The sequence below is a fragment of the Hyaena hyaena genome, unplaced genomic scaffold (genome assembly GCF_003009895.1).
Source record: "Hyaena hyaena isolate Hyena2069 unplaced genomic scaffold, ASM300989v1 scaffold_55, whole genome shotgun sequence".
Taxonomy (NCBI): domain Eukaryota; kingdom Metazoa; phylum Chordata; class Mammalia; order Carnivora; family Hyaenidae; genus Hyaena; species Hyaena hyaena.
Window position 1 is genome coordinate 3,312,542 of NW_024080687.1, and position 19,170 is coordinate 3,331,711.

At 53.6% G+C, this 19,170-nt stretch overlaps 1 protein-coding gene across 5 annotated transcripts; it reads left to right on the forward strand.

Moving 5' to 3' along the window:
• Positions 1-447: 447 nt before the first annotated feature.
• Positions 448-18,032, forward strand: TCTE1 (t-complex-associated-testis-expressed 1). 5 transcript variants are annotated; one of them, XM_039231140.1, is made up of 6 exons: positions 449-759; positions 10,122-10,494; positions 11,739-12,307; positions 14,541-14,729; positions 14,931-14,990; positions 17,757-18,032. In XM_039231140.1, exons 2-6 carry the CDS (start codon positions 10,218-10,220, stop codon positions 17,964-17,966), a joined length of 1,305 nt encoding a protein of 434 aa, XP_039087071.1. In that variant the 5' UTR covers positions 449-759; positions 10,122-10,217; the 3' UTR covers positions 17,967-18,032. The 5 variants fall into 5 exon arrangements, with proteins under 5 accessions (XP_039087072.1, XP_039087071.1, XP_039087068.1 ...); XM_039231141.1 differs by lacking the exon at positions 14,931-14,990 and having other exon boundaries at positions 448-759; XM_039231137.1 differs by having other exon boundaries at positions 450-759; positions 14,541-14,990.
• Positions 18,033-19,170: the final 1,138 nt, after the last annotated feature.

Below are 19,170 nucleotides of genomic sequence, written 5' to 3' on the forward strand. Positions count from 1 at the left end.
CCAGCTGCTTGCCTGGCCCTGTGAAGTTGCACAGCTTTACTTCCGCATCCTGTGGCCACCTTTCGCCGGTTCCCGCTGAAGGATTAACTGAGCTTCTAAGATGTTAACTTACCCATGGTAACCACTAGGAATCGGGACACCTGAAGGTCAAAGCTAAGCCACCTCCGTGTGAAACTTCCCACCATCCTGGTTGTTACTCCCTTCCTGAAGGACAATTTGCCTTACTAGCCAGTCCCCTGAAGTTAGTCAGAGGGGGCCGGGTGGGGATGTAAAGTTGAGGGCAGTGTGAAGGAGCGCTGTGGAGACCTGGAACCTTACTGTCTGGTGCCTTCCAGTAACCCCTGCTGGTGCCCTTCCACCTCTACACCTTCCAGAAGAGACTGGTTTCCACTCGCCACCCCGCCCCCCCCCCCCCCCCCCCCCCCCCCCCCCCCGATTTCCACACAAAAGCTACCAACAAGGACCAGCACTATAGTCCAGGAGTTCTGCCCCGGCCCCCATGCCTCATCTTCCCTCCAAGAAAAAGCCCACCAATTCCTAAACATTTCCCCAGATCCACAGAGCAGGCCCCACGGCCAGAGTTCCCAGTACCCACACATCGCGCACAGCCGAGACTCGGGTGCACACGCGGGTGTACTCGCGCACATGCGCAACAGCCCTCGGACCCGCCCCCTGGCGACGCGGGGCGTCCCTAACGACCGGCGCAGGCCGCGCGGGGGCCTGCAGGGAGGCGAGCGCCGGGCACCGAGAGTGGGTGAGGTGAGCCCCGGAAGAGAGAACACTCAACCCTGGGTCTCCCTTATGGGGCTGAACTCTCAAGCCAACCCTCACCCCCACCCAGCTCAGGTTAACTTGGCTCCGGGCGGGTCTGTACCCGCCGGAAGCCTCTCACCCCCACCCGTTTGAAGCTGGACCCTTGCCTCCTCCACTACAGTCACCATCTGCAGGCTTGGGGTCTGCGAGTAAGGGGGTCCGGGGGGGCACCGTGAGAAGGAGGAAGGGGAACGTGGGGCGTCGTGCAGGCGGTGGAGGAGAGCAGTTGTGAGCTCCGGGCCGCAGGCATCTCAGAAAGGCTGACCCCCCATCCCAGCTCCTGCTGGTTGCAGTCCCTCTTGCAGGTCGAGTAACTTCGGCACCTCCCTTCCTCCCTCCCACAGCAAGGCTGGTTTCCCTTGGTTACCAAGGAGCTGCCTGGGCCTCCGCACCCCAGGCAGGGTGGGGGAGGGACTCGCTGGCCTTTGGAGCTGAACTTCCCTGCTGGGGTATCTGAGCCCCAGGCGGGAGTGAGGGGTGGGGAGCAAACACTCTGGAATCCTTTTTAAGACAACCGACCAAGTGGCCATGAGTTGGGAGGAGGGCCGGGCCCAGGGCTGTGAATAGTGTGCTGTCTCACTTGTCAGCGAAACTTTGCTGTCCCTCTTTCATGGTTTCACAGACTGGGAATTCCCTAGTGGGAATCTGGGAATGATCTGACAGGGGCACAGAAGACATCAGGGGAAGTAAGACAAAAGGGCCCATTCAGGGCCCTGAGAACAGGTGCCAGGGGAGGGTTCTTGGGGAATCTAAGGTGAAGAAGGAGGAGCTAGCTGAGAAGGTAGAAGCACGGCGGGAGAGGCGGGTGGAGGGGGGCGGGGTGTAGCCCTCAGGCCAGGCCAGCCCAGAGGTTATGTCTCCGGGGAACAGAGGTGCTTCGGCTCCTCAGTTAAGAAAGAGGAAGGTAGGTGAGAACAAGGGCCCAGAATAGGATGATCAGGAAGGGGTGAGGGCTCTCCTCCTCCCTCTTCAACTCTCCCACTTGGGCAATCGGGCGAAGCCTCTGCCCACGGTGATTATATTTAACTGGGGACTTGATAAGAACGGCGAAGGTCTAAGACCCCTGAGGAGGGAAGAAGCCAGAGGCGGAGGCACTGAATCCTAGGTCTCTACAACAGGCCGGCGGGAGCCATGGGGCGGGAGAGCAGAGCTCCGCGGGATGTTCTGGAGTCCCCAGAAGGCCTCGTGCTGAAGGACGCAGGCGATGGCCCGGGTCTGGAAGGGCCCCATGCCTGGCAGTGGTTTAGGAGGTGAGGGAGCCTGGGCTGTGTAGGCCAGCATCAGAAGGGTTACCCCCGGCTTCACTTTGGTGACATGACAAGAGATCATGAGCTGGAGAAAGTGGGAGGCCCGCTGGAAAAGTGCTGTGAACAACCGAGTCTGGGCAACTTAGGAAGGAACCCCAACATCTCAGTGTTTGTCTCTGCTTTGGTGCCTGGAAGTAACCGACAGCTTTGGGTGGAAAGCAGCTCAAACCATAGCGTCTCCACTTACTAGCTATGTGATGCTTAGCAAGTTACTTACGCTAAGCCTGTGTCCTCATTTGTGCGATGGAGATAATAGTGTCATAATAGCAGTAATAATTCCCAATAATAAATATGAAGATTTTTTTATTTTGTTAATGTTTTATTTATTTCTGAGAGAGAGAGAGAGACAGCGTGAGCAGGGGAGGGTCAGAGAGAGAGGGAGTCACAGACTGAAACAGGCTCCAGGCTCTGAGCCGGCAGTCAGCACAGAGCCCGACACGGGGCTCGAACCCACGAACCGCGAGATCAAGACCTAAGAGAAAGTCGGACGCTTAACCGACTAAGCCACCCAGGCGCCCCTGAAGATTTGTTTTTTAAGTTTATTTATTTCAAGAGAGAGAGAGGGCGTGAGCAGGGGAGGAACAGAGAGAAAGGGAGAGAGAGAATCTGGGCTGCACTGTCAGCCCAGAGCCCAACGTGGGGCTCCATCTCACGAACTGTGAGATCGTAACCTGAGCCTAAACCCAAAGTGGGGCATTTAACCAACTGAGCCACCCAGGTACCCCTAAATGTAAAGACTTAATAAACATATGTAGGTAAGTCACGTAACATCACAATATCAAACACATATTATGAGTGCTGGCTCTGGGCCCAGCACTACATGAAACGTCTCACACACATCAGCTCCTTTAATCTTCTGGATAATCTCAGGAAGTAGATCCCATTAACTACCATCCCATTTTACAGATAAAGAAGTGGAGGCTTAGTGGGGTGAAATGACTTAACCCAAGGTCTCACAGATGCTAGGGGGCAGAGGGGAGACTGGCCCTAAGGCATTGTAATTCTTGAGCCCTGAGCCAGCCGCTTCCTGCTGTGAGAGCTTTGAGAGCCCAAAACTCAATCAATCATAGCTGTGGATGGTCAAGGAAATGGCTTCCAGAACACTTGTCCACCGGACACAAGCCATCCAAAATGAGGATAACAGACTGGCCAAAATGGAGCATGTTGTCCCTTTCTATTACCTGTGCTTGGGCACATAGAAAGTGGACCTTAACACCTAATCCTCTGAGTTATGGCCTGAATGTGACTTCAGGACCCCGGACCCCGGTCCCAAGGACACAGGGTGGGAACCCGGTTGGAGGAGGACTGGCCTTTCTGCGGGGACTGTGGTCCCGTGGGGGTTACGTTGATGCTGGTGAAACAGCCCAGCAGGCCTGTAAGACAGGTGCCAGGAGATGACAGGTCACTGGGCATGTCCCCACTTTCCCCACCCGAGGGTAAGGTGTGCTTTAGATAGGGACACCAGGTGGTGGCACAAGAGGTGATCACGCCCCTGGCCCCAACCTTCTCTCTGGAGCAACAGAGAAGACTCCTGCCCCGGGGCAGGATCAGAGTCTTAAACATGCGTCCAGTCTGCAAACTCTGGGATTCTCTGTCTGCCCCATAGGTTCCCTAGGGGGACAGCACTCCAGAAAGTGCTCCAGAAAGGAAAGTGACGGCCACTTCTGAGGCTGTCCTTCTTGGGCCCTTGGAAGCTGTCAGGGTGCCCCTGCACCCCCTGGCTAAAGGGTGTCTATCCATCCCCCAGGGAAGATACCCACAGCTGCAGACTGGTACTGCCTAGGCCAGACTAAGGCCACCGGGTGAGGTAGGTGGACTTACCTCAGGTCCCCTGACTTATTCTCCTGTGGCCCCTCCCAACCTTCTCCCCACTCAGTGGTGTGTTCTTGCCCCCTTCCTAACTTGGCATTTTGGATCTGAAACTCATTCACACTAAAGTGTGGATGGTTGATAAGAGAGGAGATATATATGTAATATATGTAAACATATATATATTTATATGTATATATTAGGGGACTGAAATGTCCATAGTGGGGCTCCAGGGTCTGGATCTGGCTGTTCTCTCAGCCTGGGGAGGCCTTCCCTGACAGGTTCTCTTTGTGTCTGAGGACCCCTGCTTCCTAGGAAGCCTTCTTCTTTCTGAGGGAAGGGTGGAAAGGTGTGGGGAGAAGACACAGCAAGTGACTGTGGAAGAGCAGTGCACTGTGGTGAGAGGAAGCCGAGGACTGCCTTCAGGCCCCGGGCCCAGCCCTCCTAGAGGTCCTCAGACCAGTCATTTCTCCATCCATAGAATGGAGATGGGGATGATAGAATGGGGATAAGAAGCCTGCCCCGCCCCCATTGCAGAGCGGCTGCAAGACCTAAATGACAGCAGAGCTCCGAAAGGAGCTTGTGACTGCCAAGTGGGAGGAGGTCAAGTTGCTGATGGCTGGAGAGATGAGAGGTGAGGCTGGAGGCCCAGGGTGGTCAGGATAGGAAGAAGCCCCAGGAGTTAGGTTTCAAGCCCTGTGTATAATAAGCCTGGGGCCTCTGGCCCTTCTCGGACACCCCGCTGAACTATTTCAACTCTTGATTTGGGATTCTTTTCATAATTTCATTCACCAAACTGTGAGCCGACCCCAATGGTCGGGACCCTTTGGCCACAAAGGGGCAGAATCCGAACTCAGCTTTAGCAAAAGGGACCTGTTAGAAAGGCTGCCAAGTGGGTTTCAGAACCAGAGGGACCAGGCAGCTCTGGGGGCCTCGGAGCCTCAGCCTGGGGACGGAAGGTACCGGGTGCTCTGTGTCCACCTCTCATGTCGGCTGGTCTCTCCCGGGCTTCATTCCCTCCTGCCGCAGACAGTTTCCAAGCGAAGGCAAACAGCCTCCAGCAGCCCGGGATCAGTAGCCTTCAAGGACATCCGTCCTTGGTCTACGTCCCCGCTGCTCCGGCAAATCCCAAGAAGGACCCTGATTGGCTTGCATCAGGTGGCCGCCCCTAAGCCAATCACCCTGACCAATATGTGACGCTCCTATTGGCCAGGATCTGTTCTCAGAAGGGGGTGGGGCAGCTCAGAACTCCAGCTCCCTCCTGCAAAGCAGACCTGACGTGGGCCAGGGATTAGGGAGAAAAAGGAGTCTAGAACAGCTCCGGCACCTCAAGGAGCTCACGGTCTAGCGTGGGTGTGGGGAGAGGGTAATCAATCAGGTTATTGAAGTGACACCAGTACAAGGGTCTCATAAAGGGAGAGGGTTTTGGGGGGGAGGGGGTGAGGACAAGAAAGGCTGGAAGGCTTCAGAAAGGAAGCGGTACCGAAATTCAAGACTTGAAAGATCAAGGACAAGGACAGTCCCTTTCCCAGGCTGAGACGGTGGGAAAGGCGTTCCAGACAGAGAGAACCGCTTGGGCAAAGGCTGGCCAGCGTGAACTAGCCCGCAGAGCTCCAGATGCAAAGCGAGCTTACTTCCAACAAAATGTCGGGTCACAGAGGGCCTTCTCTTCTGAGCTGAGGAAGCCAGGCTGTGGCCGGTGGCCAGCGAGTGGCCGTGGCAGCTGCGGGAAGGCTAGTTGTGAGGACCGTGCTGGCTGCCAGCCCCAAGTGCTGGGCAACTACAGCTGGGATCCAGGCCAGCAGGGAGGCCCCGAGCTAAGGCAACAGCAAGGGGGGGGCGGGGGGGGGCGTGGACAGGAGGTAGAACTGGAAGGATCCAACAGTAACCAGACACGGAGGCCGGGTGTCCCTGGCCAGGCAGGGAGCCAGGAGGAGGAGCAGCTTGGGGGAGGCTCTGGGTTCTTGGGGTGCAGACTCAATTGGAGGAGAGTGAGAGGCAGCTGGGAGGCCTGAGTCGAGCTCAGAGGAAAGGTGAGAGCTGCAAGCATCCATAGGAGCCAGGCAGGGTCGCAGGGAGGCCGCAGCACCTGATGGGGCAGGCAGAGTGCGGAGGGCCTGCAACGGAGACTTCCAGAATGGTCAGAGAGGTGGGAGGAGAGCGGAAAGAATGGCGGCCCCACAGCAGGCGAGAAGGGCAGGGGTCAGGTGTACCCCCTGCCGGGGAGAGACCCTGCTTTATATCATATCGTCTTTTCTTTTAAGTTTGTATCTAATTTCCAGTTGGTTAATATATGATGGTTACCAGAGGGGAGGCGGATGGGTTACATGGACCAGGGGAGTAAGGCGTGCACTTGCTGGGATGGGCGTGGCTCTGCGGATGGAAGTGTCCAGTCGCCATATTGTACACCTGAAGCTAATATTACCCTGTATGTTAACTAATTGGAATTGAAATGAAAAAACTTCTTTGAAAATAGGAAAAGGGGCGCCTGGGTGGCTCAGTGTGTTGAGCATCTGACTCTTAATTTTGGCTTAGGTCATGATCCCAGGGTCGTAGGATTGAGCCCCACGCAGAGCATGGAGCTCAAGATTCTCTCTCTCTCTCCCTCTGCCCCTCTCCCCCACACATGCACTCCCTCTCTTTAAAAAAGAAGAAGAAGAAGAGAGAATCCTCTGTGTCTAGTAATAATTTGCTTACCAAATATATTTTTGTAATATCTCCTTTTTCAAAAATCGAGAAGCAACTAAGTGAATATGATCAAGTCCTACCTTATTAGGAGGAAAATGGGTTCAACATTTGCCTTACAAATGACGTCAGACCTGGTGGTTTGGTGGTTTCTGTTAAGTATCGCGGGGCAATAGGGGCTTTTTTTTAAAAAAATATACCAGTCATGGACCTTGGGCACATGGAGGGCTGCGTGGCTTCTTTCCTCTGAGGAGGTGGCTCGGGACACCGGGACCCACCCTGGGGCGGGTCCTACGGCGTCACGCCCAGAGGTGGCTACAGGCTCCAAACAGCAGCAGGAAAGATGAGGACCAGATCCCAGGACGAGGTGCCAGGTCCTGAGACAATGAAGCATCAGGCAGTGACACCAGATGGCGGCCCGCCGGGCCCCAGGTGGGGTTTCCCAACATGTGTCCTCCCAGGAGGAAGGAGAGGGAACAGCCGACCTGGATGGTGAGGCCCAGCAGTGTCGTGAGAAACCCCTGGAGAGTCGGCTCCGGGCAACACCGTCCGGAAACCCGGGGCTCCCCCTGCCGAGTTGGATCCTGCTTTCTTGGGATTGCGTCTGGGACCAAAGGGACTACGCGAAGGTTTTAGGCCAGAACTCCGGAGGGAACTTCTAGAAGGAGCCCCAGGGGTTCAGACATGGAGTGGGCAGGGGCAGGGCTCCCCTGTCGTCTCTTTCCTCCTGTGCCCAGACTGCCAGGGCCCTCCATCCTATCCAGCCCCGAACACCGCCACTGCCACCTTGTCCTCCGCCTCTCCCCTGGAGGTAGGGAGGGACCTTACCCAAGATTACCATCTCAGGTCAGCCCTCAAGAGGCAGGGCTCCCCTGTCTCCCCTGCCTAAGACCCCCGTCCATAGTGCCTTTACCCTTCACACCCTCCCCCCACCCCAAGTCCTCTTTGCAAATATTATCTCAGGAATCTCTACACCAGCCTGCATAAGGAAGATACCATTATCCTGTTTTACAGATAAGGAAACTGAAACTCAGGTTAAGTAAATTGGCCAAGGTCACACAGCAAGTCACTGGCAAAGCCAGAAATGCAAAGTCATCGGGCACCTCTAAGCACCAGCCCCTCCCAGCCACACCCTCTGAGGGGCTATTAGTCAAATACACCAGCTGGTTAGTCCACAGATCTGGACACAGTGTGTTTGTGAATTTGCATTTGATTTGCATAAGGATTTCACAAATACATGGATACCTTTCCTATGCTGCCCCTTGCCCCCTTCTCTGTCTCTGTCTCTGTCTCTGTCTCTCTCTGTCTCTCTGTCTCTCTCTCTCTCTCTCTCACACACACACACACACACACACACACACACACACACACACACACAGCCAAGCTCTTCCTCCTTGAGATGCCTGGTGGACTGGGGAGTACCATCTGGTCCCCTCCATCTGCCAAGGACACCTTTGCTGGTTCAGAGTGTTCCTTGCCACCGGCCACTATATGGTGCACCCGAGTCTGGGAGCAAATCTGAAGGGAAATGGCCTGGAGGAGGAGCTGGTGCTGAGCGGCCCCATTTCCGCCTGCAATCTCAGGGCAAGGGCACCTGCAGCTAGGAGGCAGGAACGGACAAACGCGGAGGAGGGTCCCCAGCCCCAGATACATCCTCTGTCTTCTGTCTTCAGCCCCAGATTTAGCTGCCTTTTCGCCTCCCACGCCTTCCCTGCTGCTGTCTGGAATGCCAGGAGGCTGGGAGAACTAGGAAGACTGGATCGGGAGGTTGACTGGGGGGGTGGGGGGGTGGGGGGAGGGTGCGGAGCCAGAGCCCTGAGGGGGAGGGGAGGTACTGGCACCCTGGACAGAGCCTGGGTCTGGTTCCCCCCCTCCTTTCTCTCAGCCTACACTATCCAAGGCAGTAGCCACTAGCCACGTGTGGCTCTTGAGCCATTAGATTTTGAAGGCTTAGTATGAAAAAACGTACATAAAATATCTCATTTTAATTTTCATATTGGTTACATATTCAGTGGTAATATTTTGGACATACTGGGTTAAGCATATAATTAAATTTCACCCATTTCTCTTTACTCAAACTCATGACCGTGAGATCGTGACCTGCGCCGAAATCAAGAGTCGGATGCTTAACCCACTGAGCCACCCAGGTGCTGCTCTTTACTTTTTTAATGAGGATGCTAGAAAATGTTAAATAGTATACATGACTTCACTTTTGACCTGCGTTGTATTTCTATTTGCCAGTGTTGTTCTCAACCCCACCCCCCTGGTAAGGCGGTTGCTTTTCTGTAAAAACAAAAAGAAACCACAGGAGCTGTTTTGAACTAAATGGTTTTTTATTACACCTTGGTCTTTTGGCAATACACACCCCCGCCCCTCACCCTCAGAGGGGCAGTACAATGTAGGGTGAAGAGTATGAACTTGAAGGGCACCTGGCTGGCTCAGTTGGTACAGCATGCACCTCTTGATCTCGGAGTTATGTATTTGAGCCCCACATTGGGTGTAGAGGTTACTTAAATAAAATCTTAAGGAAAAAAAAAAAGAGAATATGGGATCACCTGAGTGGCTCAGCCAGTTGAGCATCTGACTTTGGCTCAGGTCATGAACTCATGGTTTGTAAGTTCAAGCCCCACATCAGGCTCGCTGCTATCGGTGCAGAGCCCACTCCAGATCCTCTGTCCCCCTCTCTCTGCCCCTCCCCTGCTTGCACTCCCTCAAAAATAAATTTAAAAAAAAATTTAAGTATGAACTTGATAGACTGAATATAAATCCATCCTTGGTATTTATAAGCTGTGTGACATGGGGCAAGTCAATTAACCCCTCTTTGTTTCAGGCTCACATCGGAAAAAATGGGAAAAATATGAGTGCCTATCGCAAAAAGGCTTTTGTGAGGAGTAAATGAGTTAATGTGGATAAAGAACTGTTTTTTAAAAAGTGTCCAACATATATCAATTGCTTATAATTGCTGTGTAGGTATTATTATCCATGTGCCACAGTATACCATGCCTCTTTGGATGCATTTTTTTAAAAATTAAAAAAATGTTTTTTATTTAGTTTTGAGAGAGAGAGAAAGAGAGAGACAGAGCATAGTGGGGGAAGGGCGGGGCGGGGGGGGGGAGCGGGGACACAGAATCTGAAGCAGGCTCCAGGCTCTGAGCTGTCAGCACAGAGCCCGATGTGGGGCTCGAACTCACGACTGGTGAGATCATAACCTGAGCCGAAGTCGGGCGCTTAACTGACTGAGCACCCAGGCGCCCCTGGATGCATTATTTTATTCACTTCTCCCACTCCTTATTGGTAACTGTTACCCTCCCTTCACAGAGGAGGCACATGAAACTATAAGAGATTCAGTAACTTGCCCAGAGCCACACAGCGAGTCAGCGGGATTTGTACCTGCTTCTGCTCTACCCCAGAGATGGACCCTTAAGAACCACTCTGTGCTGCCCCTCTTGCGAAACGCAAACTGAGACCCTCCAAGAGTTAACATCTCTGCTCCTTCCCTCCCTCCAGGTTCCCATGGGCATCAAGGACCTGCCAGTCTGAGAGACTCCCCATCATAAGGCCGTCACCGAGGGGCCATCTGCCCCCACGCTGCCAGTGCCCAGCATGCAGGAACCTGTAGACACACCGACCTTGTCGGCCCTCAGCCAATCCTCCATCTCCACCCAGGACAAGTCCTCTAGTGTAGCTCAAACCTCGAGCGTAGTCCCCCAGCCCTTAAGGCCCTCGATCGTCCCACCCCCTAGCAAGCCCAAGGGCTGGAATTCTGGAGCCAGTGCCAATCGCATGCGCAGGATCATCGCTGAGGATCCTGAGTGGTCGCTGGCCATCGTGCCCCTCCTCACTGAGCTCTGCATTCAGCAAATTGTCCAGAACTTCCAGAGTGAGTCTGGCCCAGCCTTGGGTGGGAGGGAAGGGCCATGAGTGGGGCAGCGTGGGTGCAGACTTCCCGGAGGCGAGGCCCCAGCAGCTGAGTCCTAGGGCTGTCCCTGCCCTCCCACACCATGTCCTCAGCCCCACTCAACACTGCCCTTCCTCCTTGAGGCCAAATGGCTTCTCCCATGGTCTCCACTTTCAGGCCTCACCAGATTCCCCCTACACTGTGCCCTGCATGTCCAGTTCCTCACCATTCCCACATTTCCCATTCTCCTTACCTTTCCCACTCTCTCCAGCAAAATCCAGCCCAAACCACATTTACTGAACTCCTCCTCCAGAAAGTCCTCCGGGGTTGACTATCCTTCACTCTCTCAGAGCCTTCCACAGCGTGTACACGTTCTTAGTTTGTTCTGTACTAAACGTTCATCCTTTTCAAAGATGAATCACCAGCCTCTCCTACTGGATGCTGAGCCCTCTCAGGATAGGACCACCTGTCGCCACCTGACCTACAATATATTCGCTTTACTTATTTATTGTCTGCCTCCTCTCCACTAGGAGGGAGTGGCTTCCTCTGTTTTGTTCACTCTTGTAGCCTCAGCACTTAGAACAGTGTCTGGTGGGGGCGCCTGGGTGGCTTAGTCGGCTAAGCGTCCGACTTTCGCTCAGGTCATGATCTCGCGGTTCGTGGGTTCGAGCCCCGCGTCGGGCTCTGTGCTGACAGCCAGCTCGGAGCCTGGAGCCTGTTTCAGAGTCTGTGTCTCCCTCTCTCTCTGACCCTCCCCTGCTCACGCTGTCTCTCTCTCTCTCTCTCTCTCTCTCTCCCCTAGAAATAAATAAAAATTAAAAAAAAAAAAAGAACAGTGTCTGGTGCACAGCACATGCTCAAAAATTTTTTGCTCTGAAATGAATGACCCAAATCACTTGGGAGTCTCTGAACTCAGGATTATCTCTTCCATCAGACTAAGTGATAATTGAGGGCCAGCCCCGAGATGCTTGCTCAGGCTAGGGGCTCCCTGAAACCAGATACTAAGACGTCCAGCTTCAGGGAACACCCCAAAGTCAAGGGCTGTGTCTCCTCCCTCAGACTGAGCATCCCTAAGAGTACAGGCTGTCTCCCTTCTCAGACTGGGGCTCCCCGAGGGCCGGGGAGGGTCTTCCATTTCTTCAGCGTCCCCAGGCAGGCCCGGCCCAGGGCACCGTGCTGTTGTGTCCCCAACACTGTGACTTCTGCTTTCCTTCCTGTTCCCAAAGACAACCCTATCCTGAAGCAGCTGCTTCCAGAGCACAAGCAGAAGGTCCTCGACCTTTTGTCCCCCAACCTGCCGCTGGCCGTGACCGCCAACCTGATCCACGACGAGAGCTACTGGCGCCGCTGCTGCACGCAGCGCTGGCCCGTGTGCCACGTGGCCAACCATGGCGGCAGCTGGAAGCGCATGTTCTTCGAGCGGCACCTGGAGAACCTGCTAAAGCACTTCATCCCAAACACCACGGACCCCGCGGTGGTCCTGGACCTCCTGCCGCTCTGCAGGGACTACGTGCGCAGGCTTCGCGTGCATCAGTTCCTTCCGCCTGTGAAGCTCCCGACGCCGCCCCGGGGCGGGGATCCGTCCGACTCCGGCAGCGAGACAGAGATGGAGGAGCCGGCCACTGACCACTACCAGCTGGGAGAGCTGGTGGCTGGCCTGAGCCATCTGGAGGAGCTGGACCTGGTGTACGGGGTCAAGGACTGCGGCATGAACTTCGAGTGGAACCTCTTCCTCTTCACCTATGGCGACTGCCACTCCCTGGCGGCCACCATCAAGGCTTGCCACACGCTCAAGGTACCTCTTCGCCTTTCCCCACCTCCCATCCATTCACTGCGCCTCTTGGATTCCCTCTCCCTTCCCCCTCTTCCTCCTCCTCCTCTGTCTCCATCTTCCCCCTCCCATTTCCTTCTCATTCGCTGACCAAGTGTCCTTTTTTGCACCCTGCACCAAGCTGGGTTCTGCGGATGCGGAGATGAACGTGGCACGGTCCTCCCAGCTCACTAGCCATTTATTCATCCAAGGAACATCTGCTCCCCAGGCCCTGTCCTAGGTGCTGAAGATTCAACAATGAGCAAAATCATGCATTTGTGCCCTCTGGAGCTGAGAGTCTGGTGGGATAAAAGGCTCTAATCAGCAATCATCTAAATGTAAAATTACAACTAGGATAGGATCGCTAGATTTAGCAAATAAAAATACAGGACACCCAGTTAAATCTGAAATTCAAATACACAACGAAAAATTTTTTCGTAGAGTATGCCCCAAATATTCTGGTCTGCCAAAAAGTCAGAGAAAGAGGGAAAGGGGGACATGGCCTTGAGTCACAGAGCCAAGGGAGGGGTGTGTGTCAAGAAGAGGGGCAGGCAGCAATGGGGGTGGGGGGACAGGGATGACGCTGAGGACCGGATTTAGCAAACTCGGAGGTCATAGAGCTGGAACTGTCAGGAACAGGGGCCAGATCAGAGTGGTTTACGGAGAGAGTGGGAAGTGAGGAAACCGGATGGCTGTGATCAGCTTTTTCAAGAACTTGGCTGTGAAGGGAGGCAAAGGGGAAATAGGTAATAGATGAAAGGTTTGAGTTTTCTTAAAAAGAAACTTGCTTGTATTTAAAGCCAATGTAGGAGCACCTGGGTGGTTCAGTGGGTTAAGTGTCCGACTCTTGGTTTCAGCTAAGGTCATGATCTCACTGTTTGTGAGATCGAGCCCACATCGGGCTCCTCACTGAGCATAGAGCCTACTGGAGATATTCTCTCTCTCTCTCTCTCTCCACACACATGCACTCGTTCTCTTAAAAGAATTAATTAATTAATTAAATCCAATGTAAAGCTTCATCCAATAGCAAGAAAGCAGCTGAGAAAGCCACACGTTCATTGACCAAGGAAGGTTCCTGAGAAGGCAAGATGAGTGGAATTGAAGACTGAGTGGGACAGTTGGCTCTGAGCAGAGGAGAGAGTGGAGGTGGTGGGTAGCAGGGGGTTTGTGTTTGGTATTAGGAAAACAATGGGTTCCCTTTCAATGGCTGGGGAGGTAGGAGGAGACGTACCTGCTGAAAGGAGGCTGCAGAGTGGCCCCCTGAAGTGTGAGAAGGCTGGAGAAGGTTGACGTCATTATTATAGAGTATGAGAGAGTACGTTGTCCCGAGAAACAGGGCTGAATTGGCACACAGCATTGAGGGGCTACTGATGGCTCCAGTGATATGGGTCCTGTCATGTGACATTTCCCGTCATGTCAGTTGCTTGGGCACAGGTACACAGACACTAGAGAGTGGGGTTGATCCATGGTTGGTTGGAGCTTTGCCAGATAGGTACAATGAAGTGACATGAGGGACAAGAGGCTCTCTAAGCTGGCTAAGAGGGATGTAGAGAAAGCAGAGGACTGAAGGCTGGGGAGACCATGGAGAGGCCTCAAGGAAGAGGGAGGCATGGAAGGGCAGGTGAGAAGGGAAAGGTTAGGGCCCCCACGTCCAATATTCCCTGTGCTAGTCCGACCCCTTTCTTTCATCTTGTCTTTCCGTTCTTCCATTTCCTGTCTCTTATCCTCCTTCCAAGAATTCCCCTTCTTGCCATGGTGGATGTTAGCCAGCTGAAGAGGGCACAGTGAGGGGCTGGGGCATCGAACAAACCTGGATTCAAACCTGCCTCTGGGGCTAGATCACTGTGTGGTTCTGAGCAAATAATGCATCCACTCTAAGCTTTCCTTTTCTATCCGTAAAGTGGAAAGAACTCACGCTACCTGACTGGGATGCTGAGGGTTAGAAGTAATGGTTATGATACGCTCTACCAGCAGGCCCAGCACATAGTAAGTTTCCGATAAATGGTAGGCTTTCCTTCTACTGCCTGCCACCAGTTTGGCATTGCTCTAACACGTGGGGGAGGCCTGCCTTGCCCAAGGGCCAGACAGTTGGCCTACACCAGATGGGCAGAAAGTCAGGCCTCCCTGTGGCCCCTTCCTCTACCTGCAGAAGGTAGGTAGGCAGGCAGACAAATTATCCCTAACTGCCGGCTACTGCATGCCCTCTACCTGCCCACAGGTCTTCAGGCTGACCCGAAGCAAGGTGGATGACGACAAATCACGGATCCTAATTCACAGCCTCCTGGATCACCCAGCCCTTGAGGAGCTGGACCTGTCACACAACCTCATTGGGGACCGGGGCGTGCGTGCCGCGGCCAAGCTGCTGAGCCACAGCCGTTTGCGAGTGCTCAACCTGGCCAACAACCAGGTGCGCGCGCCTGGTGCCCAGTCACTGGCTCACGCCCTAGCACACAACACCAACCTCATTTCCCTCAACCTGCGCCTCAACTGCATTGAGGATGAGGGCGGCCAGGCACTTGCACATGCCTTGCACACCAATAGGTGCCTCACAACACTGCACCTCGGTGGCAATGAGCTGTCTGAGCCCACCGCCACACTCCTCTCCCAGGTGCTCGCCATTAACACCACGCTCACCAGCATCAACCTGTCCTGCAATCACATCGGGCTGGTAAGCTGCACCTTCCTGGGCAGGCAGGGCCAAGGAGGGGCCCTGGGGCCTTGGGGGCTGGGTGTGGCATCCAACTGCCTTGGGATGCTTACAGGATAACTGCTAAGACCACAGACTTCCCTTGGTTCTAATCCCAGCTCTGCCATTCGTTTTGGTTTCATTCCTCAACCTTTTTGAGCCTCCATGTCCTCATCTGTGAAACTGGGATACAAATTGCATCTATTAAGTGTTGCTGCTGGGAAGATTAAATGAGTTAACCTTGTAATGCAGTTAACATTGCAAGCACTGGCTAGGACATCAGAATCGCTAGCTGTTACTATTACTCAGGGGTATAGCCTATGCTAGGCATTGCTATCCTTCAGGTTCCTCTTTTTTTTTTTTTTAATATTTTTATTTATTTTTAGGAGAGAGAGAGAGAGACAGCGTGAGCAGGGGAGGGCCAGAGAGGGAGGGAGATACAGACTCTGAAATAGGCTCCAGGCTCTGAGCTGGCAGTCAGCACAGAGCCCGACGCGGGGCTCGAACCCACGAACCGCAAGATCATGACCTAAGCGAAAGTCAGACGCTTAACCGACTAAGCCACCCTGGCGCCCCAGGGTTCCTCTTTTTAAATTTTTAACGTTTATTTATTTTTGAGAGACAGAGCACGAGTGGGGGAGGGGCAGAGAGAGAGGGAGAGACAGAATCCGAAGTGGGCTCCAGGCTCTGAGCTGTCAGCACAGAGCCCGACACGGGGCTCGAACCCACCAACTGTTGAGATCATGACCTGAGCCAAAGTCGGACGCTTAACCTACTGAGCCACCAGGCGCCCCTAAAGATTTTATTTTTAAGTAATCTCTACGCCCAACATGGGGCTCAAACTCACAACCCTGAGATCAAGAGTAGCATGCTATACTCACTGAGCCAGTCAGGCTCTCCTAGTAGAAAGTGTATTGTTTGTTCGTTTGTTTGTTTAATATGTATTTATTTTTGGGAGAGCACAAGTGGGGAGGGGCAGAGAGAGGGGGACAGAGGATTCAAATCGGGCTCTGTGCTGACAGGCTTGACAGCAGCGAGCCAGATGTGGGGTGGAACTCACCAACCGTAAGATCACGACCCAAGCCGAAGTCAGCCGTTCCATCACTGAGCCACCCGGGAGTCCATAGAATGTTTATTCTCAACCCCACTTTACAATGGAAAATTGAGCCTCAGGAGGGTTAGTGAGTTGCCCAAGAGCACCCAGTCATTGGAAAGTGGCAGCGCTGTGATTCCAACCCAGAATTAATTGAAAACCTGAGTCCTTCATCATAGATGACGTCTCCCATTTTCTTGACCAAGTTTCAGAATAAGGGATGCAATTTACATGAATACATGGTGAACACATACGTCAACCTGTTTTCATTTAAATGTGCTTTTACTGCTTGTGATACATGTTGATATTTTCCTTTATATTCTATTCTACTTCATTTTCTTTTTTTCTTTGTTTAATCTTTATGTTTGAGCGAGAGAGAGAGAGAGAGAGCGAGTTGAGGAGAACAGAGAGAGAGGGAGACACAGAATCCAAAGCAGGCTCCAGGCTCCCAGCTGTCAGCACAGAACCTGACAGGGGGCTCGAACTCACAAACCGTGAGATCATGCCCTGAGCTGAAGTCGGACACTTAACCTACCAAGCCCCTATTCTACTTCAGTTTCTAAAAACACATCTGTAACCCATTAAATTGACTTTGCAACACACTATTATGTGTTGTGCTCTTCACAATCAGAAGAGCAGCAATTCTGCTTCCCACATAAAAGTGTCTCACACCAGGCCTGGCCTGTGAGGACCAGTGAGAAGGACCCTCCATGTACTCCAGAGAGGACCCTGCACCCTCTACCAAACCTCCCCAGAAAACAGTCTTGTTCACACACACACACTGTCTTCAGATGGGGTGCTTTTGGCTACAAGTAACAGAAAGTTGAACCAGGAAATGGCTTTAACAAGAGGAACAGTGGGGGCGCCTGGGTGGCTTAGTTAGTTAAGTGTCCAGCTCTTGGTTTCGGCTCAGGACATGATCTCATGGTTTGTGAGTTCGAGCCCCGCATCAGACTCTGCACCGACAGCATGGAGCCTACTTGGGATTCTCTCTCTCCCTCTCTCTGCAACTCCTCTGCTTGCTCGCTCGCTCTCTCTCAAATAAGAGGAATGTTGATTATGTCCCATAGTCGGAAGCCCCCGGGTAGCGGCTTCTGGAGTCCCTGGCTCAGTGCCATTGTCTGCTCTGCCCATCCAGCCACATAGCCACGTCCTGTCAGGTCACGCTTCTGTCACGGTCCCAAGATGGCTGCTGCACCTCACAAAGGGTCATGCTCAGAGGCAAAAAAAAAGGGAGAGCACCTCTCTCTCTTGTTCTTTTTTCAGAGTGAGAGGAACCTTCCAGAAGGCACTCCCTCCAAACCTCCTCCTCAGATGTCATCAGCCAGATCTATCTCACATATACCCATGGCTGAACCAGAGGAACGGAAGTACCATCATTGCCACAGGGCCATGTTTTTCAAGCCATTAAGCTTGAGAAACCAATTTCCTAAGTCTTGGGCACCATTTTTTCTTATGGAAGAGAATGGAACAGGGTAGGATAACCTAGAACAGAATATATTAGCACGGTGCACAAATAGGTTAACCATTGTTTTGTGAAACTCTTACCCCAGTCACAGCTTTATATAGTGTGTGTATGTGTGTATACACACATGTGCGTGTGCGATCCTGGGTAGCGATATAAAATGACCCTTTCCCTTGTACTCCTCTCTCAGGATGGCGGGAAGCAGCTCCTGGAAGGCATGTCAGACAACAGTACCCTCCTGGAGTTTGACTTGCGCCTGTCAGATGTGGCCCAGGAGAGCGAGTACCTCATTGGCCAGGCTCTCTGTGCCAACCGGGAAGCAGCCCGCCAGCGGACCTTGAATCCCAGCCACCTCATGTCACCAGTCTCTGCCAAGGATTCTGAGAACCCTGCAGGATAAGATGGGGGCCGGGGCCAGGGCGGTGACTGGACCTGGGTCACTGCCTCAGCCCCATCCCTCATTTCATGCCTCTGTCATGCCTGCTGTAGAGAGAGTGTCACACTGGTCTAGAGGGAGGAGAAAGGTGGAGACCACAGCTATCCTTAGGGTGAGTGAGCCAGGGTCGTTTGGATAAAGATGTGAGGAAGGGGAGGGGTCTGGGATAGGGGGAGAGAAGGGGTATGAAGTGGGACCCATCCCCTGTATCCAGGAAGAGGATATTACCAGATGCTCTGAAATGACCAACTTCTTCCAGGATTAGGAAAGGCAGAGAGGACTCTGAAGGCCAGCCCAGATTCTCCCCAGAAGCCACCCATCTCCCTGACCCCTCTCCCGACCGTTTTCCTGAACAGATCTTTGACTTCTTGACCTTCAGACACATGCAAGTGTGCACACGCACGGACACACACACACACAGTCTCTCTCCTCTGGCTACCACAGTAGAGCTTTGCCTGGCTCTTCCACCCTCACCCCTGCAGATGCTACCTCCCAATTACCTGACCCTGTGAAAGCGATCCCATTCTACAGGCCACGCCATCCCCTAACACTACCCCACACACACCCAGGAAGGGGGAAACAGAGGTGACAGGAGGGGCTCAGACTCACTGCCTCCCCCAGCTAGCTTCTGTTAGGACGGGGAGAGGGCGGGGGAGGTGCCACACTGGGGAAGGAAGTCAGTGAGTCATCCGCAACTTTATTATCCACCAGTTTGATTTGTACAATCTTTGCGCTTGGAAATCCACGACAGAAAGGCCACAGTGTGATGCACCCGGTTGACAGAGACCTGTCTTCTCCCCAGCCAGGCCCAGCCTACCCCACCCCGCAAGCCCTTGTCCCCCGCACGTATGGAGCCTTCCAGGTGCCCTCCACGAGTCCCCAGCACTCCCGGGCTGCCCACAGGAGTCACGTCAACCCACAGGGCCACAAGAGGGCCTGAGAGAGTCAGGCTGAGCCCCCATCTCCCATCTTCCTCCCGCTGAGGGGCCCAGAGCCTCCAGACCCGTGATCTTTCCAAAGGCTGAGCCACGGGCCGCAGCCACAGCCCAGGGGTGCCTGCCTTCCAGGGACGCCTTCCAACAAGCAGGCGCCAAGCAGAGCACCATAGGGGGCTGGGGAGTGACTCCACTTGTGTGCCTGTCTGGGCAACCTAGAGTCTGTCTGTGCC

Bases quoted from the DNA above. Each gene is read 5' to 3' on its own strand.
- TCTE1 (XM_039231137.1), top strand. From the start codon at position 10,218: ATGCAGGAACCTGTAGACACACCGACCTTGTCGGCCCTCAGCCAATCC. The intron at 10,495-11,738 runs GTGAGTCTGGCC...CTGTTCCCAAAG, and splicing joins AATTGTCCAGAACTTCCAGA to ACAACCCTATCCTGAAGCAG. The intron at 12,308-14,540 runs GTACCTCTTCGC...ACCTGCCCACAG, and splicing joins AGGCTTGCCACACGCTCAAG to GTCTTCAGGCTGACCCGAAG.